Source organism: Pseudophryne corroboree, chromosome 2 (assembly GCF_028390025.1).
Source record: "Pseudophryne corroboree isolate aPseCor3 chromosome 2, aPseCor3.hap2, whole genome shotgun sequence".
In the NCBI taxonomy this organism is placed as follows: Eukaryota; Metazoa; Chordata; class Amphibia; order Anura; family Myobatrachidae; genus Pseudophryne; species Pseudophryne corroboree.
Window position 1 is genome coordinate 695,455,315 of NC_086445.1, and position 27,749 is coordinate 695,483,063.

At 43.5% G+C, this 27,749-nt stretch overlaps 1 protein-coding gene across 2 annotated transcripts in view; it reads left to right on the forward strand.

The window, feature by feature from the left end:
- The window catches only part of REN (renin), a 117,107-nt gene extending 93,410 nt beyond the window's left edge, over nt 1-23,697 (forward strand). For both annotated transcript variants that reach the window (XM_063957271.1, XM_063957270.1), the window contains exons 8-9: nt 8,054-8,152; nt 23,470-23,697. In XM_063957271.1, coding sequence (XP_063813341.1) covers nt 8,054-8,152; nt 23,470-23,631 — 261 coding nt within the window. In that variant the 3' untranslated portion in view covers nt 23,632-23,697. The remainder of the gene's footprint in view (nt 1-8,053; nt 8,153-23,469) is intronic.
- The last annotated feature ends 4,052 nt before the right edge of the window (nt 23,698-27,749 follow it).

The window sequence follows — 27,749 nt, forward strand, 5'->3', positions numbered from 1 at the left end:
AGAATGGATGGGGATCTGGGGTACACCTAGAACCCCAGAAACTTAGGGGTTTTGATCATGTAAAATCAATTTTAGATAAATTTTAACAATATATAGTATAAAAGAAACCATTTTATCCAACCTGTGTTCCCTACCCCTCCTGTGTCCATTCACCCAGGGCCGTATTAACCCATGGCCAGGTCCCTAGACTTTCAGGTATTTCGGGCCCCCTCCGATGCTCCAATCTTTCACCCCACTACAGCTGACGTTTGAGAAGAACTTATGCCGTTAATTAAACTTTCAGTATTCACACAGACACTGATACCCAGATAAAATAAAGTCTGCTGACCTCTTTTTTAACAGCGCAATCGTGTCTTTTTTCTTTTTTCAAATAGCGCTAGTGTCCTAAAGTCTGCTGTCTCTCCCCTCCCCCACTAAATCATATTCCAAAAACTGACACAAAACACACTAACACACTTACTGACACAGACACCGCATACTGACAGAAACCCCTTACCAACCCAGACACCAGTTATTGCCACATACATACATACTTACTGACAGACACGCCCTTACTGACACATATACAACTTACTGACTCACACTTACTGGAATGGACACCCCTTAATGACATACTTGCTCCTAAAAACACACTGATACAGACACACTTTCTGATACAGACACACTTACTGACACCACTTACTGTCTGAAACCACTTTACTAACACAGACACCAGTTATACAGTATATCATACTTACTCATACTTACTGACCGACACCCCTTACTGACACAGATACAACTTACTGACACACAATTACTGACATGGGAACCCTTTACTGACAAATACCACTTGCTGACACAGATTCCACTTACTGACACAAACACTTACCGACGCATACACCATTTATTGGCACATACATACACAGACATCCCTTACAGATAAAAATTACTGACACAGATACCACTTACCGACACACACACACACACACACACACACACACACACACACACACACACACACACACACACACACACCACTTATTGACACACACTCTTACTGACACAAACACACATAGAAACCACTTACTGAAATAAGGTTAGAGAAAGACCCCTAGACCTGGTGTGCTCTGCGCCTTGACAAGTGTCACCCACCTGCTCTGGTATCCACGGACCCTCATCTTCCTATGGGGAACATGTACTAAGTAGGGATAAAAATGGAGAAATGAGCCACTGGAGAAGTTGCCCATGGCAACCAATCAGCTGCTCTGTATACTTTTATAGAATGCAAATGATAAATGTTACGTCAATGCTGATTGGTTGTCATGGGCAACTTCTCCACTGGCTCACTTCTCCACTTTTATCACTGCTTAGTACATGTCCCCCATCTCTTGCAGCTTCACCCCCAGTCCTTTCCCGCATGTGATGGCCCAACTATGGCGGTGGCAAGAAGGTTCCTGGCCCCCTGGGACCAACCGCCTGTGTGACTCTGAAATAGGCCCTGTGTGCAAGTAAAATTATATTATGCCCAGTGCTTGAATGATGGTATGCCATACTGCTGTATACCACCACACTTCGAGCACTGACTACAATAATATAGATGTAAGACAGAATGAGGTCAAATACTACAGCAGTTAAAACGGGTTGGGCATGGGATACTGGCAGTCAGAATACAGACACTGACATTCTGACACTGCAAAAAATAAATGACCAAGTAATTTGTCTGGCGCTGATCGTGAGCTGTTTTACTAAAAGCAGCCAATAAATATCGGGATAGTTAGTCCCCACAAGCAGATAGATACAAAACAAAATTGGCGCTAGAGAGCTGAATGAATTAAAAAATATATCACACAATTTTATTCAGATATTACATCCAATCCTAATGTTGCAACATTTAAAACATGATTCAATCATATAGCTTGAAAAAGCTTGAAAAAGCTGTGGGAAACAGCGAAACGCATTGGTGGAGTAGCTGGACACAATAACTCATCCATCTGAAGAAGAAGCCTTGAAGTCAGATATAGGAACCACCCTTTGCGACTTGGATATTTACAGAAACGGACCTGAGCTTTTAATCGGACCAAGTGGATCCCTGAATCAAGCTATTTAAAGGTCTTCATCTCCAACTTTGGTTGGTAATTATTTCCATCTTGCTCAAAATTGTTTCTAGACTGTGGCTATAGTACATGGATGAACCTGACACTTAAGTTCCAGCACAATTTTTTTAATTCATTATATATATTTTTTTATATATAATATATAAATAGAATGCAGTGCTATGATAGTCCCTTGTCTATATGATTGAATCATGTTTTAAATGAATGTTGCAACATTAGGATTGGATGTAATATCTGAATAAAATTGTGTGATATATTTTTTAATACATTCAGCTCTCTAGCGCCAATTTTGTTTTGTATCTAACTGACATCCTGACAGCCTGAAACTCCGACAGCGATGCTGGAGGTAAGTAACACTAATCCTAACTCTCCCCCTAACCCTAATCCTCCCTCCCCGCAACCTAACCCTAAATTTCCCCTCCCGCAGCCTAACACTTGTCGGGATTCTGGCAATGATATTCTGATTGCCGGGATCCTGAACTCTGGAATGTTAAGGTTCTAATCAGTAGAGAAATGTCACACAGCACAACACTTTATGTCGACCTTTTCCATGTCAACCTTTTGACCCTGTCAACCTAATGCATGTCGACCATATGGAGTCAACCTAATGACTATCAAAGATCTTAATGTTGATCTTTTGAACCACACCCACCATTGTTCAGGTACTCTACCCTGTCTGCTTAACAGCATCCACTGGCTAGTAGGGAGATACGGCATGTGATTAGAAAAAAAACCCCAAAACAAATGAAAAGTTGGAAACATTTTAACTTTGATGTTAACCATATTTATGGTTCCATTTTAAATATATAACAAAATGTTACTTTACTATGCATGCTGACAAAAACACACCCAAAAGTGAATGGCCAACATTTTTAACAGCTCATTCATGGCACATAAAGTTTATCTCTAGCTATACTCTAGTAGTACAGCACTGAATTTGAGAGGTTGGAACAGGATTTCTATATGGAGGTTTCCGAATGCTTCACTTATGCTGGGTACATGTTGGAACGATGCGTGCCCAGCTGGTATGTTATCACGACGGTCCGACATACCAGAACTTTGGTACTCATTGAGCTATGTTAATGAAGGACGGAAAGATCACTGTTCCATCTTTCATTAACATATATGGTGTCGCTAGCAATATTGGGGGTCATTCCGAGTTGTTCGCTCGCAAGGCGATTTTAGCAGAGTTACACACGCTAAGCCTCCGCCTACTGGGAGTGAATCTTAGCTTCTTAAAATTGCGAACGATGTATTCGCAATATTGCGATTACAAACTACTTAGCAGTTTCAGAGTAGCTTCAGACTTACTCGGCATCTGCGATCAGTTCAGTGCTTGTCGTTCCTGGTTTGACGTCACAAACACACCCAGCGTTCGCCCAGACACTCCCCCGTTTCTCCAGCCACTCCCGCGTTTTTTCCGGAAACGGTAGCGTTTTTATCCACACGCCCATAAAACGCCGTGTTTCCGCCCAGTAACACCCATTTCCTGTCAATCACATTACGATCGCCGGAGCGAAGAAAAAGCTGTGAGTAAAAAAACTATCTTCATAGCAAAAATACTTGGCGCAGTCGCAGTGCGAACATTGCGCATGCGTACTAAGCAGAAAAACGCTGCGATGCGAAGAAAAATACAGAGCGAACGACTCGGAATGACCCCCATTGTCAAGTTTGATGTGCAGCACATCAAACCTGGCGACGTCACTAGCAACTGCGGGCGCGCATGTCAGTCACACACACTGCCCAATATGTGCTGAATTGAGCAAAACGTTGGTTCTGATTCACCGGATCAGACATCATATCGCTCCAGTGTTACTCTTACCCAGCTTTAGTAACATATTACATAAAAACGTCTGCAGTAACCCTAAAGCAGACACTGTTTTGTACTGCTTCATGTACATATGGCTGAGTCCCAAAGTCTTATGTAGTGTGATTTCTCGTATATTTAAAAGAGTAAAATGTTTTGGGAGTTTTCACAGCAGGGGAGGTGTACTAAGCCTTGAAAAGTAATGAATTGCACTGTGATAAAGTAACAGCCAATCAGCTACTAACTGCCATGTTGCAGGCTGGGCTTGAAAAATTACAGTTCAGAGCTGGTTGGTTTGTACTTTATCACTGTGAAATGTATCACTTTTCACGGCTTAGTACATCTGGCCCAGTACTATGATATAACAAAATTTGTTGATGTGGGATCACTTGGAATTTAACAGAATAATCCCAGATATGTTTAAATCTGTCAGCCTGTTCTATAACCGTTTGGATAGTATAGGAAAATACCAAAGAATTAATTTTTCACATAATTTCAATGTGCCCTTTCCTTTTAATGGAGTTAATTGCTCACCTAGGCCAAATGTTGGAAGCTACACTTTAATGGGCCCATTAATTTTAATGTTTCTACATGCCTTAGAAATTTGGTTTTAATCTCAAAACTTTTGAGTTAGTCTTGATGGTATGAGACCTAATTTTAGCTGATTCACACAATCAATTTGCTAAATCATTTAAGTGAGACTGCTAATCCTGTATTTTAATTTCAGACATTTTGGAGAATTTGATATATTGCATATATTGGATTTGCCCTTAATGGATTCAATGCTTAGAAAATTGACCTGTAAATCACTATAAAATTAATGATATTCTTATATATATATGCCTCCAGAATCTAAGCATTGTCAGATAAACTCTTCCATACTCTTTAATTGAGATTTTTCATGTTTAAAATTCTTCTGTATTGTTGTAGATCACGATCTTTTGTGAAATACAACACAGTTTCATTTAATAATTTATAGTGTCCAGTGTTTTTGTAACATAAATAGCATTTTATATTATTTTAGAATTACATGGTCGAATCGCGTTATTATGACCACCTACAATTTTGGTGCCGGTAGCACGTAGCCAATGAACTACATCACGTGTCGTGCACTGGCTTGCTGCACACATATCACTCATTGCAGTCATGGGTACAAGAGACAATTTACTGTATCTGAGTTGCAAAAAGGGATGATTATCGGCTGTTGGGCCAACAGCGTGCTGCTGTGGTGAAGGTGTATCGTGACTGGACAAATGGCACCATTGCGAATATCCAACATGGAAACTGCGGTGAACGTTGGCTACGAAGGTGTGTGAGGGCAGACCGACACGCTACAGTGGAGCAGCTCACCGTCAAAATAAACCTGGGGGCAATCGGGCGTGTGTCTAAAGCGACAGTTCAGACCATATAGCTGCTGTCCGTGCTGCACATGAAGCTGTACTGGCTGTTAGTCTGTGGTCACAATACTGTGACTTGACCATGTATTTCTTTCCATCTACAGTGTATCCTAAAAGTATACACAGCGCTTCACTTTTTCCACATTTTGTTATGTAACAGCATTATTCCAAAATGGAATAAATTAATTTTTCCTTCAAAATTCTACACACAATACCCGATAATGACAATGTGAAAATAGTTTGTTTGAGGTTTTTGCACATTTAATAAAAATAAAAAACTAAGAAATCACATGTACATAAGTATTCACAGCCTTTGCTCAATACTTTGTTGATGCACCTTTGGCAGCAATTACAGCCTCAAGTCTTTTTGAATATGATGCCACAAGCTTGGTACACCTATCTTTGGTCAGTTTCGCCCATTCCTCTTTGCAGCACCTCTCAAGCTCCATCAGGTTGGATGGGAAGCGTCGGTGCACAGCCATTTTCAGATCTCTCCAGAGATGTTCAATCAAATTCAAGTCTGGGCTCTGGCTGGGCCGCTCAAGGACATTCACAGAGTTGTCCTGAAGCCACTCCTTTGATATCTTGGCTTTGTGCTTAGGGTCTTTGTCCTGCTGAAAGATGAACCGTTGCCCTAGTCTGAGGTCAAGAGCGCTCTGGAGCAGGTTTTCATCCAGGATGTCTCTGTACATTGCTGCATTCATCTTTCCCTCTATCCTGACTAGTATCCCAGTTCCTGCCACTGAATAACATCCCCACAGCATGATGCTGCCACCACCATGCTTCACTGTAGGGATGGTATTGTCCTGGTGATGAGCGGTGCCTGGTTTCCTCCAAACATGATGCCTGGCATTGGTATCCGGTATCTAGGTCGACCACACATAGGTCCACACTGTCTAGGTTGGCCACTATTGGTCGACAGTAAGTAGGTCGACATGGTTTCTAGGTCGACGGGGACTCTATGTCGACGTGTTCTAGGTCGACATGACAAAAGGTCGACATGAGCTTTTCACATTTTTTTTTCATTTTATGGACTTTTTCATACTTTACGATCCACGTGGACTACAATTGGGAACGGTAACCTGTGCCAAGCACAGTGGTAGCAGAACGAGGCATCTTGACCAAAGCATGGCAAGCGAAGCGAGCCATGTGAGGGGACTTGTGCACTAATTGGGGATCCCAGTCACTGTACGGAGAAAACAACACCAAAAAAAGTGCAAAAACTCATGTCGATCTTCTGTCATGTTGACCTAGTCTGGTACATATCGACCTAGAGTCCCTGTCGACCTAGAAACCATGTCGACCTACTTACTATCGACCATAAGTGGTCGACCTAAACACTGTTGACCTAAGTGTGGTCGACCTTGCATACCACACCCCCTGGCATTCACGCCAAAGAGTTCAATCTTTGTCTCAGAGCAGAGAATTTTGTTTCTCATGGTCTGAGAGTCCTTCAGGTGCATTTTGGTAAACTCTAGGTGGGTTGCCATGTACCTTTTACTAAGGAGTGGCTTCCATCTGGCCACTCTACCATACAGGCCTGATTGGTGGATTGCTGCAGAGATGGTTGTCCTTCTGGAAAGTTATCCTCTCTCCACAGAGGAATGCTGTGGCTCTGACAGAGTGACCATCGGGTTCTTGGTCACCTCCCTGACAAGGACCCTTATCTCCCGATCACTCAGTTTGGATGGCCGGCCAGCTCTAGGAAGAGTCCTGGTGGTTCCGAACTTCTGCCATTTACAGATGATGGAGGCCACTGTGCTTATTTGGATCTTCTAAGCAGCAGATATTTTTCTGAACCCTTCCCCAGATTTGTGCCTTGACACAATCCTGTCTCGGAGGTCTACAGACAATTCTTTTGACTTAATGCTTGGTTTGTGCTCAAACATGCACTGTCAAGTGTGTGACTTCATATAGACAGGTGTGTGCCTTTCCAAATCATGTCCAATCAACTGCATTTACCACAGGTGGACTCCAATTAAGCTGTAGGAGCATCTCATGGATGATCAGTGGAAACAGGATGCACCTGAGCTCAATTTTGAGCTTCATGGCAAAGGCTGTGAATACTTATGTACGTGTGATTTCTTAGTTTTGTATTTTTAATAAATTAGCAAACAGCTCAAAAAAATTTTTGCCATATTTTCATTATGTGGTATTGTGTGTAGAATGTTAAAGGGAAAAAAATAATTTATTTCATTTTGGAATTAGGCTGTAACATAACAAAATGTGGAAAAAGTGAAGCGCGCTGTGAATACTTTCCGGATGCACTGTATTTTGGAACATATTTTACTATTTATACCATAAATTTGAACATTAATCGAACATTGACATCTAACAATGTCAAGACTTACCCATAGGGGTCAGTATTTACCTAGTCTATTATTTTTTCTCAATACTGTACACTGTCATTTATATTAATAGGTCAGAGATAGTCTCAAAAACCTGACTGATACAGGATGCAGAACTTCTAATGCTCATAAGAGTATTGAAGATAATTTACCAAGTATTGTTGTGCAGTACGCCACAAATGAAAAAAAAATGTACTTGTAGATAATTAAACAATAAATATTGTGTTGTACTTCAAAAATGTGGTGATACAAAAAATGCAATTCTATTTCTAAACTAAATTTATACCTGAACACACACAGATTGTATGGCTCTCAGATGGGTTGTAAGTTTCCCTATTGATAGCCATTTGGCTCCCCCTTGTCTGATGTTTGCTTCTTATTTATTAATGCTGTGTCATTTTCCCTCAGTACACTGTGGATTGTGATCAAATTTCCCAGCTTCCTGGCATCACATTTCATATGGGAGGACATGAGTATACCCTGCGAGGACCAGCATACACCTTGCGGGTAAGCCAATATATAGACATCTAATGTATGTTATACAGACACAACAACTCTGAATAAAATATCTACCAATATTTAGTTTAAAATCCATTTATCAATATACTATCATGAGTCCCCAAGAGTACAATAAAGATTATTATAAACAAATATGCTTTATGCTAGAAGTTTATTGGAGGATGTAAGTTGGTACAATTATTTATTACGTCATAGATCACAACAATTATAAAATCTGTGATAATTGCAGGAGAAAAGGTCTTTACTGACTTTAGCATTTAAAACAGATTGGCAGGGCCGTAACTACATGTGTGCCAGGTGGGCCTGGCACACAGCGCAGTTGCCCTGAGGGCACACGGCCAGCGGCATGTAATGAGTCAAATTGACTCATTACATGCCACCTCTGCTGTCTGCGCCGTGCGCCGCCGCCACGCTGTGGAGGAGAGAGCAGCGCCAGGCAGCGGAGAAGGAGGAGGAGGGAGGGGGACTGGAGCCGCAGCAGCGCTATTTCATTGGTTGTAAGTGCCGCTGCAGCTGTCCCCTCTCCTTCCGTATTGGCTGCTCGACGCTGCTGTGGATGCTGGGATGTGGTTCCTCCATCCCAGCATCCACAACAGCGCCGGGCAGCCTATACGGAAGGAGAGGGGACAGCTGCAGCGGCGCTAACTACCAATGAAATAACGCTGCTGCGGCACCAGTCCCCCTCCCTCCTCCTCCTTGTCCGATGCCTGCACCGAGGGAGATGCCAGCACGAGGAGCCTGTCAGCGGGGAGATGGTAAGTATCTCTCTCTCTCTCTCTCTCTCTCTCTCTCTTGGGGACACCGTCTGCCATAATGTATAAAAAGGGGGACTGGCTGCCGCAATGTGTAAAAAGGGGGACACCGTCTGCCGTAATATGTAAAAAGGGGGCCTGGCTGCCGCAATGTGTAAAAAGGGGGATTGGCTGCTGCAATCTGTAAAAAGGGGGACGCTGGCTGCTGCAATGTGTATAAAGGGGGACACCGTCTGCCGTAATGTGTAAAAACGGGGACGCTGTCTGCTGTAATGTGTATAAAGGGGGACGCTGTCTGCCGTACTGTGTAAAAATGGGGACGCTGTCTGCCGTAATGTGTAAAAAGGGGACGCTGTCTGCCGTAATGTGTAAAAAGGGGGACGCTGTCTGCGTAATGTGTAAAAAGGGGACGCTGTCTGCTGTAATGTGTAAAAAAGGGGGACGCTTTCTGCCGTAATGTGTAAAAAAGGGGACACTGTCTGCCGTAATGTGTAAAAAAGGAGACGCTGTCTGCCGTAATGTGTAAAAAAGGGGACACTGTCTGCGTAATGTGTAAAAAGGGGGACTGTCTGCTGTAATGTGTAAAAAGGGGGATGCTGTCTGCTGTAATGTATAAGAGGGGCTCTACCTGGTGTAGTGGCGCTACTGTGCAGCGTAATTTGAATAATGGAGACTACTGTGTACTGTAGTATGAATTGCTATTATTTTGTGGCCACGCCCCTATATATTGTTCACGCGCCTATGGCGCGCACTGCCCCTATCTTGCATGGGGGTGGCGCCAATGTCGTTTCTTGCACACAGCACTAAAATGCCTAGTTACGGCACTGCAGATTGACGATAAGGAGCTTTTTTTACATGTAAACCCTGACCTATGTTTCATTGTTTCTAATGTCCAATCTTCTACAGTATCTTGTCAAGGGAGCCACAACCTTTTTGGTTGGGAAGGGGGGGCAAGATATAATTTTGGTGCTTACCCGCCAAACCACCTACCTGATGACAGAGATATCTATCTATCTATCTATCTATCTATCTATCTATCTATCTATCTATCTATCTATCTATCTATCTTTCTATCTATCTATTTATCTATCTACAGATGTGCCCACCGTAAGCTTAGTAGCGAATGGGTTGCATGTGCGGCTGCATTGCGATTGCGACTAGCTGCGCCCATGTGCGTCCCGATTGTACTCAGCCATGCAATCTTATGATCACGGGTGCATACATAGGTGGTCATTCCGAGTTGATCGCTCGCTAGCAGTTTTTAGCAGCCGTGCAAATGCTAAGCCGCCGCCCTCTGGGAGTGTATCTTAGTTTAGCAGAAGTGCGAACGAAAGGATCGCAGAGCGGCTACAAAAAAATATTGTGCAGTTTCTGAGTAGCTTCAGACCTACTCAGCGCTTGCGATCACTTCAGACCATTCAGTTCCGGATTTGACGTCACAAACACGCCCTGCGTACGGCCAGCCACGCCTGTGTTTTTTCGAACACTCCCTGAAAACGGCCAGTTGACACCCAGAAACGCCCACTTCATGTCAATCACTCTGCGGTCAACAGTGCGACTGAAAAGCTTTGCTAGACTTTGTGTGAAACTACATCGGCCGTTGTGAAAGTACATTGCGCGTGCGCACTGCGCCGCATACGCATGCGCAGAAGTGCCATTTTTTTCCTTAATCGCAGCGCAGCGAATATTTTCAGCTAGCGATCAACTCGGAATAACCCCCATAGTGCAGACTTTACAGGGTACATTTTCAGCTGAACCCAGTTGGAAATGAGGGGAGCTCACTTGGTACTGGAGGCAGAAGGAGAAGGGCTGTGTGGAGGGAGGAGGTGAAACAGCCCAGAATGGGGATTATCACCCTCCTGACATTGTCCGTGTTAACTGTAGACACTGCGACCCATTACTTTGACTGGCGCCTCTAAAATATTTGGAGGGGCGAGATGCCACTTTGCCCCCCTGTTCCAGCACCTATGTATCTAGTACATAACTTGTATGTGCCTTTTCTGCACTTATTTTTGGAGGCGGCTTGTGCAATCTACAGTCCATTCCTCGCACAATCCCAATGTATCATCTGGCTGACATCAGTGTTACAGTGTGTAGAAAGTAATGTGAAAAGCTACTTGCATTAAGGGGGTCATTCCGAGTTGTTCACTCGTTGCCGATTTTCACAACGGAGTGATTAAGGTGAAAATGCGCATGCGCATGGTACGCAGTGCGCATGCGCTAAGTATTTTAGCTCAAAACTTAGTAGATTTACTCACGTCCGAATGAAGAATTTCCATCGTTGAAGTGATCGGAGTGTGATTGACAGGAAGTGGGTGTTTCTGGGCGGAAACTGGACGTTTTCTGGTAGTGTGCAGATAAAACGCAGGCGTGCCTGGATAAAACGCGGGAGTGTCTGGAGAAACGGGAGAGTGGCTGGCCGAACGCAGGGCGTGTTTGTGACGTCAAACCAGGAACGAAACGGGCTGAGCTGATCGCAGTGTAGGAGCTACTCAGAAACTGCTAAGAATTTGCTATTTGCAATTCTGCTAATCTTTCGTTCGCAATTCTGCTAAGCTAAAATACACTCCCAGAGGGCGGCGGCCTAGCGTGTGCAATGCTGCTAAAATCTGCTAGCAAGCGAACGACTCGGAATGACCCCCTAAGTGCAAACTCAATTATGTTGGCTTTGTGGCTGCATATAGACCTTTTTCTCCCTGAGATGAGGAGTCTGCAGAATAGATAAGCACTTCATACTGTCTATTAGAGTGTTTTAGGGGTTTATTTACATAGTTTCTTGCTGTAAAACCCGGTGCTTCTGATCGTGTTTATGCCTGAAATTTAAAAGGGTAATGCTTTTACTAGCAGGACACAGCTGATAAAAGCATTGCTCTTTTACATTTTGGGCATACACAATATCAGAAGTGCAGGAATTTACAACTTCATGCTTCGTAAATAGACTCCTTAGACTTATAACTCTTAAGCTGGGTACATGCTAGATGATGAGTATACGCAGCGATATCGGGGGTGAAGGGACACAGCGGTGGTGCCGTGCATACACACTTGCTGATACCGGCAGCAACAGAGTGACGTCGGGTACCTTACTGCATTCGGCAGCATGGCCCAGGCTGGTGACGTCAGGTCTGCATGTAGGTCCGGCACAGGATGTTGCTGATGACGCATGGGAGTGCAATTCGTCAGCAACATGGTGCACACACACTGGACGATTTCAACAAAGTTTCGTTCCGATCTGTCGAAATCAGGTACATTGTTAAAATTATCGTCTAGTGCAGCGGTGGCCAACCCGTTGCTCTTGAGCCGCATGTGGCACTTTCTTTATTCAAATGTGGCTCCCGATACTCGAGGTGCACAACAGATCCGGAAACCGCTGCACTCCAGCCAGACATGCAGCAGCACTATGGGGACTGACAACTGAGGGAGCCAGATACTAGAGGTAAAACACCCACCGGCAAACAAAGGACAAATAAGGCGCTGCTGCAATGGCAAGAGTTGAGGGACTATAGTGACATATGAGAGTGGGTTGGAGTTGCACAAGGGGGAGCTGACTGGAGTGACGCAGGAGTATCCTGGCAGGAGTGACACATGGGGAAGCTAACTGAAGTGAAACAGGAAGGGGCTGTCAGGAGTGACACATAGGGGAGCTGGCTGGAGTGACACGGTGCTGGCAGGAGTGAAACATGGGGGAGTTGGCTGGAGTGGCAGGAGGGTGCTGGCAGGAGTGACACATGGGGGAGCTGACTTGACATAGAAGGGTGCTGGCTGGAGTGACACAGAAGGTTGCTGGATGTAGTGACACATGGTGGAGCTGAAGTGTATTATGTGAGTCTGTCTTTTTCAATATATTTTATGTGGATCGGCTTTTCAATTATTTTATGTGGAAGTAGTTTTTTTATATATATTTTATGTTGTATCTGACTTTAAAATGTATTTTATGTGGATCTAGCTTTTTCAACTTCTTTTTTTTGTACCAGGGGCGTGGCCTAGCAGGAACAAGGCCACACCCTATTTTTACACATGCAACCTTGGTTTGATGTCGGTTCTTAGATGTACAAAACAAGATTTTTTTGGCTCTTTGTCTCTGACTGGTTGGCCACCCCTGGTCTAGTGTGTACCTGGCATTAGGGTTTTATTTAATAAGTTGCATTTTGTCAGAATTATTTTTCAGCAATTTTTGAGTTGAGATTTAAAGCAGCAATTTTTCTAAACGGTATAACTTGGCTTTTTGAGTTGGAAAATATTTATTGTCCAACCCACTTTTCTGCTCTAATTAAGTAAACCCCCATGGGTCTATTTTTACATTTAAAAAAAACTAAATAAAACTTCTAACTTTAAAACATAAAAAGTAGCTGAGTTGGAGTTTGAGCTCCAAATGGTCAACCCACATTCCTGTACAACAATCTTTATAGACTTTCTCTATTAACCTGCAAAATATGTTTGGGGTCCAAGTGCAGTTTTGTGTAGATGGGGAAACAAACATGAAGTGAAGCAAACAGATGGAAACCTTGGCCTCTCAAGTTGTATCATAGTTTAGGTACATGCCAGCTTTGCACTCACTAGAAAACCATTACAGAATTATTTTCACTAACTTCCAGATGTATTTAACTCTAGTTAATAAGTATTTCAAGCGATAGATTGTCTGCTGCAAAAATGAAGACAACCTTGTAAAACCAGTACACACGACACAGTAATTGCACAGTATGTGCTTTCAGCTTACACACACTGCCCTGTATGATTGACATACAATATAGTTTTATATGGAACACATCAAGAGGTTTCGTTCCTTGAGAGGTACCCACATAGAGCGCAGTGTGAAGGGGAAGACTTCAGATGCTTGGAGTTCCCGAACTTGATCGGAAATGCTGAAGGTTCTTTATGATGCGCACCACCAATCACATGGTTTTGGGCATCCCTTTGCCTAGCGTTCATCAAGGTGCATGGGTCCCCCCAACAATTGGGGTCAGCCTCTACAAAGTAAAAGTATTCTTCACTGTGTATAGTCAAAAAGCATAAGCCTAACTATGGCTAAACAAAATCTTGAGTGGGGTTATGAGGGCTATTTCTATTACTTGTCACTTCTCTCTGTGTGAAACTTTTTAGAAAATTTCTTGGAATATGTTTTTTCACCAATTGAGGCGCCAAATGACTCTCATCCTTTAAATGTTTCCATATGTATCTTATAAATGGCGGCATGTATTGTATCCAAAATGAGAGCAGCACACAAGCAATGTTGTAGCAGAGAACCTCAGATTTCTCCAGCGTTGCTCTTAATTACTGTACATATTGCTTCCCCGAATAGCATACCTCCCAAGCAAAACGTAGTTTATGTAATACATCAGACACATGCAGGGGTAGTGATCAAAGTAACCCATTATACTGTATGCTGCAGTAGGGGCAGCTATACAAAGTGTAGTGTATGTAATACATCAGACACATACTGGGCCATTGCTCACAGTAACCTGTTATATGCTGCAGTAGGGACAGCTATACAAAGTGTAGTGTATGTAATACATCAGACACATAGGTGTGCGCAGGGGGGGTGCCTGGTGCGCACAGGCACCCCCTAATGTCCGGCACCCCGATCGCCAAGCAGGCTGATTACTGTCCCCTCTGCGTTGCACCCTGTCAGGACTGCATTACTGACCGGACGCCTGGGTTAATCAAGGGTGCCACTGCCACCGGCTTTCAAACTCCCGGCTCCATCTCAGTGTACAAAAACAGCGTGACGTGACGTGATTACGTCATGTTGCTCACACGTCCACCCGTCACACCCGCCTCACGCCCACCTCTCTCCTTCTATTCTATGCCAGCGCCAGCCACTGATGAGGAGCAGCATGCAGCCAGCATTCCTCATAGGTAGACAAATTCAATACTGGCAGGCGGTTGGCAGCAGCATTGACACGTCACTCGTTTTTCCAGCAGCAGCACTACTAGTCTGCGACTGTCAGTGAGTTACTGACTTGTAAGTAAGCTGCTGGAGCTTGCAGGGGAAAGAGAGGGGGAGCCAGACCAGGCTGAGGAGGAACACTGTTATTGCAGTGAGTGCCATCAGGGGTGTTTGTTTCGTGCACACCACAACATCTGACAATGCATCTGTATTATTAGGATTGGTACAAGGGTGGATATTTTATATTGCGTTGACCATCAATAGATGGTGCTAGACACGCCCAAAAGGCGGTGCTAGACACACCCCTCCGACGGTGCACCCCCTAATAAAATGTGCTGCGCACGCCTATGATCAGACACATACTGGGCCAGTGATCACAGTAACCCATTATACTGTATGCTGCAGTAGGGGCAGCTATACAAAGTGTAGTGTATGTAATACATCAGGCACATACTGGGCCATTGCTCACAGTAACCCGTTATATGCTGCAGTAGGGGCAGCTATACAAAGTGTAGTGTATGTAATACATCAGACACATACTGGGCCATTGCTCACAGTAACCCGTTATACTGTATGCTGCAGTAGGGGCAGCTATACAAAGTGTAGTGTATGTAATACATCAGACACATACTGGGCCATTGCTCACAGCAACCCGTTATACTGTATGCTGCAGTAGGGGCAGCTATACAAAGTGTAGTGTATGTACTGTAATACATTACACACATAAGGGGCTAGTGATCACAGTAACCCGTTATATGCTGCAGTAGGGGCAGCTATACAAAGTGTAGTGTATGTAATACATCAGACACATACTGGGCCATTGCTTACAGTAACCTGTTATATGCTGCAGTAGGGGCAGCTATACAAAGTGTAGTGTATGTAATACATCAGACACATAAAGGGCCATTGCTCACAGTAACCTGTTATATGCTGCAGTAGGGGCAGCTATACAAAGTGTAGTGTATGTAATACATCAGACACATAAAGGGCCATTGCTCACAGTAACCCGTTATATGCTGCAGTAGGGGCAGCTATACAAAGCGCTTACTTCCCATCTGTCCCGAATACAGCTGGACAGTCCCGCTAATTGGATACTGTTCCGCTGGCCCACCCACGGGCCACAGTGTCCTGCGGGCGAGGGGGGGGGGGGGGGGATAGTTGGGAGAGTCAGTGATCACTGCTGCTCTGCACTGCAAAGCAGCTGGTGATCAATTAATAGGTGCCGTGTCTATCAGTGCAGGGAGTGGAGCCGGGGAGCTCAGGGAGTGCTTGGCACGCCCCCAAAATGATGAAAAAGGAGGTTGCAGCGCTAGGTCCCATCCCTCCACTTGAGGCCCCGCCCAGTTTTCGTCACGCCTCCGGTGTGTCTTGTACCGACCCGTTGGTCTGGACAAGTTGGGAGGTATGCATATAGTAGTATGGGATGAGCGATTCAGAGAAGCACAGAGAGCTCAGCTTTCCGTTTTGCTTCTCAAAAAATATCTGCCATATTGAAAGAGTATGCTGAGTGGAGAAAAGCAAAGAAGATGTTCTCTTTCTGCCCCCTCCGCCCCCTTCACTGACATCTGGCAAATCAGAAATGCCCCTCAGGCTGGCTGGCTGGCTGCACAATGGAGCATCCCCAGCATGTGGTGCAGTACAGAACATGCCACCTCAGCAGGGAAGATTCGGGTTTAGTGGAGTCCTTGCAGAGCAGATACAAGTGATGGGTTCATGAGATGGGTCACTGATTCTTATCGGGCTGGATCCAAGACTGCAAGCTCAGGAGGCAGGTAGAGTAGTAGTGTAATAATGCTGTTAGGAGGATGCCACAGACAGCCAATGGCAGGAGGATCTGGGAAATGCAAACAGAGCACTTCTAAAATGCATCTGCCATCTTCGCAATTATACCACACCCACAGTTTTTTTTTTTAAACTACAAATTTAGGTAGAGGAAATATGCTCAGTGACAACAGATTGTAGTATTACTCCCATGTTAGTTTGCATCCATCTGAAAATGTTCTAAGAGCAGCATAGTTAATGTCAAACCCAACTTTCCAGAAAAAAAGTTGGACACACAAGAAGCCTATTTACTACTGCACAGACATGCTTTGACATAAATACAAACAAGCTATAATCGCTGAAACGGAAGAAACCTTGTAGTTACTAATAGATATATAACCAATAAATGCATTTTGCTGAGCTTTACAATCAAAATGTATTATTCTAAAAATCACTTGCCAGAGCAAATTGCTTATATCCCTTTTCCAAGTGCTGGGACATCATCTCCAAGTACTGGGAAATCCCAATCTCCCTGGATTTGGGTCAAAACCATAATGATCCTGACACCAGAAGGTCGGACGGGCAACCTGCAGCAGGGCGCCGGGGGTGTCCCATCCAGGAGGGTATCACTGGGAAGACGGGCATACAGAGATTGGTCCTGACCATACGGGGAGGCTGTAATCTATCCCTCCCCAGTGACAGCTGTCACAGACACCATTCCGTTCTTTACCCAATCCCCATGCTGTAAACGGGACCTTGGTTGGGTGACCTGGGTCACCTGTTTACACTGCCCCTAAACCCGAGTCCTTCCGAGGTTGGATTCCTGGGTCACTAGACCCTGGGGTTTTTTTTTAGGGGGGGGTGGGGGGTGGAAGGGGGATCCGTTTCCACTGAGCCACGTCCTGGAAAAGAGGTATTGCAGTAGTAACATTGCAATTTGTGAACAGTTTTGTTAAAGGTACTTGTATATTCAAGTACTTTTATAAATCATCTGTAATTTTGTGATCAAATATATTGCCATAAATGCCTCAAATATGAATAAAAAATAAATGAATTAATATATGTAAAAGAGCTTGATTAAGAGATTTACATAAATCCAATATTTACATAAATCTCTGCTGTTTAGTGATTTGCACATGCTCAGGAGCCACAGTTCACATGTGCAGATCTAGTCCAGTGATGTTGGTCGCTGTGCTCCAAAAGCTGCAGCATGTTTGACTCTAATGCTCTGCAAAGCAGGAGACTTGGATGGTGAAATGGTGGCCAAATCCTAAAAAAAAAACCATTCAGCTCACATAGGCTGGCCCTACTGCAGCTTCTGAAGAGTTACTGTGATCACTGGCCCTTTACGTGTGCGTTGCATTGCATCCACCTCACTTTGTATAGCTGCAGGGCCGGCTCTACCATTAGGCAGCTTTAGGCGGCTGCCTAGGGGCGCCAGCCACTGGAGGGCACCACTGAATTCATCTAGTGAAAAACTAAATGAAGCATGTTGTCTGTATGCAGGTTAGTAATGAACTTACAGATGGGAGGATGAAACACAATAAGGAGCATAGAAATATATGTATTTCTGTGTGTGTGTATATATGTATGTATACACATACAATTAAAGGGATGTAGGTGGCATCCCGGCGGATGGGATGTTGCATTCAGAATCCCGACAGCCAGCATCCTGAATGTTAGTATGACGGTTAGGGTTAGGCTGGGGTGAGGGAGGGCTAGGGTAAAGGGTAAGGTTAATTAATTTCATTCAAATTTTGGAATTATGGTGGTCCGGATGCTGCTGGATATTCTGGCCAGTGCATCCTGTACCCAATCCCAACTGAATATCCCCCCCAGATCCCATATAAAGTATTATAGAGTAGATAAAGAATAGATTGCACTGAAGGAATTTTAAAGTGAAAGTACAGTATATTGTGAAAAAAGTCACAAAAACTTTAAAACTCCTTGAGAGTTGTCCCATTTCTCTGTATATGTATAATGATGCAATTCACCCCAGCTCACCTAGTGGGCACCTGCATCTCCCATCTGAGAGGGGCAAAAGATTTGCCTAGGGTGCCGCAAGACCTTGCACCGGCCCTGTATAGCTGGTTTTACTGCAGCATACTGTATAATGGGTTACTGTGATCACTGGCCCTGTAAGTGTTTGATGTATTATATCCACTACACTGTCATACCAAAAGGGGGCAGGCCTCAAGTGGAGGGGATGGGGCCTTACGCTGTGACCCCTCATTTTCACCATTTTGGGGGCATGCCCAGCGCTCCCTGAGTAGCTGGGCAGCCCCCGGCTCCACTCCCTGCACTGATAGATGTTGTGCACGTGCACACGGCACTTATTAAGTGATCACTGACTGCTTTGCAGAGCAGAGCAGCGGTGATCACTGGCTCTCCCAACTGTCCCAACTACCCCCCCTCCCCCCTGCCCGTGGGACATTGTGGCCCGCGGGTGGGACAGCAGGACAGTGTCCAATTAGCGGGACTGTCCTGCTGTATTTGGGACAGTTGGGAAGTATGCGCTTTGTATAGCTGCCCCTACTGCAGCATATAACGGGTTACTGTGATCACTGGCCCCTTATGTGTGTAATGTATTACAGTACATACACTACACTTTGTATAGCTGCCCCTAGTGCAGCATACAGTATAATGGGTTATTGTAAGCAATGGCCCAGTATATGCCTGATGTATTACATACACTACACTTTGTATAGCTGCCCCTACTGCAGCATATAACGGGTTACTGTGATCACTGGCCCCTTATGTGTGTAATGTATTACAGTACATACACTAGACTTTATATAGATGCCCCTAGGGCAGCATACAGTATAATGGGTGATTGTAAGCAATGGCCCAGTATGTGTCTGATGTATTACATACACTACACTTTGTATAGCTGTCCCTACTGCAGCATACAGTATAATGGGGTACTTTGATCACTAATCCTGCATGTAATATTTGTGGATTATATGCACCTTATTCTGAGCAGTTAGGGAGTTTGAAGCAGCCACAATAAATACATTGGGAATGAGCACTCAATTCCCCATTAGCATACTTTATAACAATTCTGAAAATCAGTTTTAGTGTCTGCGCTAAAAATCTCCCAGATGTCTCATGAGAAATCCACCTTTTGTAAATGCATAGGGGAACATTTATATACAGTAGAAAAAAAAATAATTTTTTTTATGTATGATCAGAATATCATAAAACAATGTCATAAAAAAACCATAAAACTGGGTATACTGATACCAGATTACATAAAGTGGCACAGTGCATCAGGGATTATCAACAGGTTTTTCGGTATGCGGTGGTGTCGAGCTTTTCAGCCTGGGACCTCTTTGGCTTCACCAGCTAGCCCACCGCAGCACAAAGCTATGGTGAGAGACTAATTCCGAAAAACCTGTTGATAATCCCTGATGCACTGTGCCACTTTATGTAATCTCCTATCAGTATACCCAGTTTTTTTTTTTTTAGGAGAATGAATTGACAGAATAGGAGAGGAGTGGGTTAAACTTCAGCTAGTCTGGGGGGCAGGACAGTAAGGCATTATGGGAGTTTCTTGTTAGCCAATAGGAATGAACGTTGGGGGTAGGTGGAAAGGGTTTTTAAGCCTGGTAAAGGGGCTGGGTCAGCCTCTTCTGCTGTAATCATAACACCCTCCCCTCCCTACTGGTGGTGTTTGTTTTCTTGTGCTGTGTGCGTTGGCTATTTTCGTGCTGTGGGTTGTCACGGTTTTGTTGTGGCGGGAAAGAATGGCAAGTTAACTTTTGTTGTATTAAAGGAGTTGATTGGAGGTCGTTTGGTGGTTGGTTTTTAGGTGCGCTCTCCTTCGTTGACTGGTATTACATCTGCTGGACCACCTTCACGGGGGCAGCCTCATCACCTTCACGGGTGGGTAGTCAAGATGGAGGTTGAGCGGATACCTATTGTTTGTTGGAACGTTTACGTCAGTTTAATAAGATAGGTTTTTGTTCATGGGATAGGGTTGTTTTAGCCGTTCTTTCTGGCCACCATACTTTAGTTTAATTATTCATCAGTTAATAGTTCATTTAAATAAATAGCTAACATTTTCTGCCAAATTCAAGTCTCCGTGTCTTTATTTATTATAGTTAGGTGTTAAGATGTTATGGTTTAAGGTTACGGACAATCCTCAGACTGTATGAGGTTTATGACATTGTTTTATGATATTCTGATCATATATAAAAAAAAATGATTTTTTTTCTACTGTATATAAATGTCCCCCTATGTATTTACAAAAGGTGGATTTCTCATGAGACATCTGGGAGATTTTTAGCACCGTCACTACTCCTGCATGTGTCTGATGTATTACATAAACTATGTTTTGCATAGCTGGCCCTACTGCAGCATATAATAGGTTACAGTGATCACTGGCCCTGTATGTGTCTGATGTATTACATACATTGCACTTTTTAGGAGGCAGACTATCGGAGGAATTCAATTGGGCGTGAGGTATAGCGAGGTAAAAATCCTTGCATACCTCATGCCCAATTTTGGATTACCACAGTATCCAACTTTAAAAATTAGTTGTGAATTTTTAGCGCTGAAAACTCTGCTGCGCGAGTTAAAGAAAATTATACTCACCTTTACGGTGGTCTGGTCTCCCCACTGGGGAAGGGGGCTGCTGGCAGTCTTGGGGGCTACTGGGAGTCTCTGGGCCTACTGGGAGGTTCAAGCAGTAACGTGCGGCAGGGTGAGGCAGAGCCTTTCCTGTCATACTAGTAATCATTTTTATAGCCAAAACTCTGGAGTAAAAAGTCTATGGCGCCTGTCTTTTCCGCACATCTCTGATCAAAACTCACCAAATTTCCAGGAGTATATGAGAAAAAGAAAAATACAACTGCGCATGGGATTAACAGATGAGTGAATACACCATTAGTTGGATAAATAAAAAAAATATATAAATCTAAGCCACTGAGTGTCAAAAATACAATACACTGATTAATGTTGCACATAGATAGTATAAGTATCAATAAAAACTAAGTACCATTAAAATATTAACTGTGCACAGTATACAATTTTATAAAAGAAAAGATTAAGAGCATATAGAATTATAACCAGCTGTGAACACAACAATGTATCATATGCGGTATAACTGTATCAATTATATGAATGTGTCCATTTAAATTCACTGTTGCAAGGTGAATAAATTGAGTAGCTAAATAGCTAACCAGTCTCTGGAATTTCAATGGATATATAATAAACCTTCAAAAGTCCCTTTTATGATTCAGGTTGTAACAAGTGCACTTGTTTAAATTTATTTAGCCATTCGCAAATGTTCATATAAAGGTGACTATAAAAGTGCTGTTTATAGAGCAGGTACATGTGGCGTCCCACCGTGCTGGTTACCTGGTCTAGTTGTGAGGGAGAGCCAGATTCAGGCTGTGCTCACCTCATATGCACTGCTGGATCACTTTCAGTTGGAGACCGCTGGCATTGATGGAAGTTAGCTGGACGTATTATCATCTAGCGCCAGACAGCGCTGACTGAGGTGTTCCCCTCGTGGTGCTCTCGCTGGAGTCCTCCCTACTGCTTCCACCTTGAATACTTGCTATATGCAATACCTCCGGTGAGGCCACCCAGAGGTTTGAATTACATTACCAGCGCTGCACGGCACTTATGAGATGCGGCCGGCCGGCTTTTTGTTACCGCAAATTGGTTTTCAATTGGAACTGATCCAACAAGCCGTTTACCTGGTGTACATAGCCTTGCCTTGGCTCCCCTCACAACAGGACTAGTCTCCGGCGAGAGCACCACGTATACATTTATAAATATATTGATTTTTCTTTATAAACTCAGCGCCTAGGTCCTTTTCTTTTTTCCAGTAGTATATACTGCTGCACCTGTATATAATGCCAACATGTACCCTTTGGCTCATATATTGCATGTAAATCTGGCTCTGGTGCTAGCCAGTGCCTCCTCTGCCATTTACCTCACCGCACCTGGGCTCAAGGGCTGCTGGGAGAAATACATCTCCCAGCTGCTTCCTCTGGGGGGAATACACTACATCGGGGGGTTACATACACTCATGTACTACACACACACACTCATGCACACTTATAGACTCTAAAGGTGCCCATACACTTATGTGACTTCTCCGAGGGAGAAGCTGCATAAGATTTCCCTTGAACCGCCCGGGCGTCAGGGTATGCGGTCCTTTTGCATATGATGTATTGTATGCGATCCCAGCCAGGCCTGCGGGATCCGACATATCTGCAGTACTTCTGATCTAGGGGCTCCGATCCCATACTCACGGGACCGCGCATGCGATTTGCCCGCTTTCATCTGATTTATCAGCCCGAAACATTGGTATCAGATGAAAACGGGCAAAATCGCACTAGTGTATGGGCACCTTTACAGACAGTCATACACACTTGCAGACACTCACACACACTCACATATTAACTGCTGACGCAGAAGACCTGGCCCCTTATGGTGGATGCAGAAGACATCGCTTCAGAAGGTAAGTAATTACAGACTAATTAAGATAATTGCAGACTTCCAATAGCTTAATCTGTACTCTTTGGGGTGCTACCAGGGTGCCAGAGTAATTTAACAATTTTAGGAAAAAATCAGACTTGCTCTAGAGGTGCAAGAAAAAAGATACAGTGATTTCTACAGATTTCACTGTGTCCCATTTACAGTCCTGCAATTGAATATGAAAATCTCTGTGTCATCAATTGAATACCCCCCTATTGCTTGTTAAGTGCAAATTTTGCACTCTCCATGGGTTGGCCACACCCACTCTAAAACTAAGCATTTGGAAAACCCTCTCTAGAAATCCTGTATTTGCCTCTGGTCCCCTTTACAAATAACTTATTCAGTGTAACCACTATTGTGTGAGATGGTATGACTGGTACTTGGTAACCATGCTCACGCTCTTTATTTCCTTACAGCAATCACATTTTGGAGAAGAAGTGTGTTATGTTGCTTTCTCTGGTCTGGACATTCCTCCCCCCACAGGACCTATATGGATTTTGGGCGCTACATTCATAGGAGAGTATTACACCGAATTTGACCGGCGCAATAACCGTATTGGATTTGCTACGGCCCTTTGATTGAAATTGCCAAAATTTACTATGTATCATTTTTTTGCCTGACAGTAACACAAATGTGGACTCCCTTCTGCTTGTAAACGAAGAGTCATAACTTTTATAACTCTTAGTTTGCAAGCAGAAGGGAGTCCACATTTGTGTTACTTATACAAACTTGTTAACACAGGATCTCATTCATGTTTGTACGCTAATGCATAAGCAAGTGTGATTTTCTAGGCTACGGAATTGCTAATGTTAGCAAGTGCTGCTGTCTCCCAGGATTGAAAAGAGGTGCCCACCGGAGTCATTGCAGGCTCAATCGCAATTGCATACACATTAGCAGACTGCACGCAAAAACAAGGAATATTGGAGCTAAGGGTTGGTCTATGGCTTCACAGAGTGAACACAGCATAAGCGACTCAGACGCCATGTTGTATGTACGAGCTCGCAGCCATCAGCACATACATGCCCCGAATGTCATGACTGCATTTTCCCAACCACTATCCATAAACTCCCTGTTAACACCTCCTAACGGTGACTTCCAGTCAATTACTTTGCAATGAAATCCTCAGTGCGAACAGGATCTCAGCTGAACCTTTGCGCATGCACATTGTGACTGCCGTACATGCGCAGTCAACCGATAATCACTCTGTTGCGTGATAATCGCCCATTGCGTACAAACATGAATTAGGCGGACTAAACTTCAAATATTTATTTTAAACACTGTATTTTTGTAGACTGGGGGCAGGTGACAGGTAGCTAACCTACACTGCTGAGATTTGTAGCACAACAAGAACTGGAGAACCCAAGGTTGCATAAAGGGGGGGGGGGGCACACGGAGAGATCCATGCTTAAATTCTAAGCAATCTGATTAGATTGCTTAGAAGTTAAGCACGGATCTCTCTGTGTGTATGCCCCACAGCAGTAGCGATGCGCGGCCCCGCATGTCGCTATTGCTGGGTGAAATGAGCGGCCTCGTTGCCGCCCCCCCCTTCCCCCACGCTCAGCACACATCGCGCTGTGTGCTGAGCGGGGGGAGAGATGTGTGCTGAAAGGTCTGTGACAGATCACTCAGCACACATCTTCCGGTGTGTACGGGGCTTAAGCTTGCTTTAGGTCTGAATACATTTCCTTCATTGTAAACAAAAAGAACACAATCATTTTGTGCGCATGATGGATTAGTATTCTTTGGAAGAGAAGAGACACAACAGGAAGATAAGTTTATTACTGTGTTTTTATCACTTCCTATATATAAGTTTATGTACATAGTCAGGCATACAAAAGTGAAAGTATCGTACCGTAATTCCGGTTATTGTCTTCATTAATAAGAGTTGACTGGGTTGTTTTACTGAACAGAGCTCTTTAGTTTTTCCAAAATCACATTTGTTTGCTTTGTCAAAGATCTTTGTAATAAAGTTCACTGCTATTAGTGCTTGGTTTTTAATGTTCTGATTAACTGTTACGCAAATGAAAAAGTTTTGGTAAACTTTGGGATATACAGTATGGATAGACTTTTAATCTCAAAACAAGAATACACAGATGACGTGACCTGCTCTCTTTCCTTAACCACTTAACTGGCATGGTCGACTTGCATGCGACAACGCTGCCCCACTGTATCTTCCAGTTTTTTACGAGATCCGTTCTGCAGATGTGCATAATATAATATATATATATATTTTTTTAATATATGTTTATTGAGAAAGAACATACAATATAAATACAAGTCGTATGTCATAATGCTTGAAAAGACATTAACCACTGCAAGGTACAGAACTCGCCAATAGAAGAGCTGAACAAAAATTTGAGATATCATAAACAAGGTTATGAGAACAGTCAACCATATAGTTCAATTAACATAATGTAATATCAGTCTAACAATTTTAAAAGGGTGGTGAGCCTTTAGTGATAGATTCCGTATTATACCATGTTGTTAATCGAACCACTTTGCGCACACATTCCCTGGTGGCAGTAGGTAGCGTGAGCAAGTAGGGCAACCAAATGGCAAAGAATTTTGGAGAACGGGACTCTGCGTCCAGGGAACAATCAACCCAGTCCATTTGATAAAGGTAGGTTAAACGCGGCAATATGAGGGAAAGGGATATGTATCCATTGGGACAAAATAGTTTTCTTTGCGACAGCAGCCACATGAGCCAACAATAACTTCGTCCCTTTGGAATTTGGGGTATTTATAAAGTTCCAGAAAGCCCAAACCATAGTAATATTAAAAGAAATATGAAGTTCCATATTAATATATGTTTGGACTGCCGTCCAAAATGTTTGTACCACTGGGCACGCTCAGAGACAATGAATAATATCGGCTTCAGGGGAGTTACATTTAAAACATAGAGAGTTATCAAACACTCCAGTGAGAAACCGAAGTCTGGGGGTGTAGTATGCTCTATGCAGTATTTTAAAGTGCATCTCTGCATAGGAAGATGTAACTAATTGTTTATTTAGTACGCTACACCACCAAATCACTGTTAGAAGATCAGTGTCATGGAAGGTGTCCATTTGGCCATCCCAGTTGTGAGCTTAGATACATCCAACCTCCGCCTAGTATGAGAATAGATTAAAGAAGTATTATATGGGGCTCCAGGGCACCGCCGTACCAGGCCATCTAGGGGAAAGGTGAGGTCAGGAGAGCGCAATCGTGATAATTTGCTAATAACAAAGCTACGGATTTGAAAATAGGCAAAAAGAGGAAAATGAAGAGTGGGGTATTTTTCTTTTACTTGAGATAAAGTCATCGCTGAACATACCACATCCAAGAATTGATATAATAAAGAAAGGCCCTGGAGATGCCAACCACGAACAACCCCATTATCCTCTCCACCCTGAAATTGTGGGTTACACAACAAAGGCTGAAATAAAGAATCCGTCAGGGAAAGGCCTAAGCATTTCCTAAGTATACGCCAAGCTGTACATGGAGCATATAACAATGGATTATGGAGTCGGTCATGTTGAGGAGGGTTGTCAGCAAAATGCAATAAATGTACCAAAGTGTGTTGAGGTGAGGAAGCCTGTTCCAAAGCTTGATTAACAAAGTTGTCACCATCACCTATCCAATCCAGAGCATATCTACAATTGGAGGCTAGGGAGTAGTCCTCAGGACAGGGGAGATTACCACCACCAAGTGACGGGGGTTGTTTTAATTTGAAAAGTGCAATGCGGGGACGTTTGTTTGCCCATATAAATTTAGTAAGGGCTTTGTTAATAGTATGGACAACGCGTTTGGACAATAAAAATGGGAGCATCTGGATTGGATAAAGTAGTCGAGGGAAGGAGACCATCTTATATAAATGGCACCTGCCTAGATAAGAGATAGGAAGGTGTTGCCATTTCAAAAAGTTATCCGTCATTTGAGTGACGTGGTGAGAAAAATTTACAGTATATAGGTCAGTGAGGATTGGTGGGATACGTAAGCCTAAATATTTTAAATATTGGCAGGCCCATCTGAAGGGGAACAAGTCACCCCAATCCAGGGCAGCCTCCCTTCCCAATGCTAGTGCTTCCGTCTTATCAAAATTAGTAAGGAATCCTGAGATTAAATTAAAATCATGTAGTGTAGTTAGTAACGATGGAAATGCCTGTTTGGGGTCAGCAAAATATAATAACAGGTCATCAGCAAAAGCAGATACCTTGACGTCGTTGTTATCTACCATAATACCTTGCCAAGTGGGATCTTGTATAAAATTACATATCAATGGGTCGAGGGCCAAATTGAATAGCAGGGGGTGAGAAGGCATCCCTGACGCGTCCCTCTACCTAACATAAAAGCAGACGAGTTTAATCCATTTATAGTTAAATGTGCCTGGGGTAGTGTATATAACATTCTAAACAGATGAATGAATTCCACACCAAATTGCTGAACATGAAAAATACGAAGTAAATGAGACAAGGAGACGCTGTCAAACGCCTTATCGGCGTCACAACTTACAATGAGAGCGTTTGGGCAGGCAGATTGTTGCGCACTATACATTGCTGCAATCAACGTACGAATATTATGAACTGAAGTTCTACTTTTGACAAACCCTGTTTGTGCAGGATGTAAGACCCTGTTCAATATAGGCTGAAGTCTTGTTGCAATAAGTGTTGTAAAAGCTTCAAATCCTGATTCAATAATGAAATAGGACGATAAGACT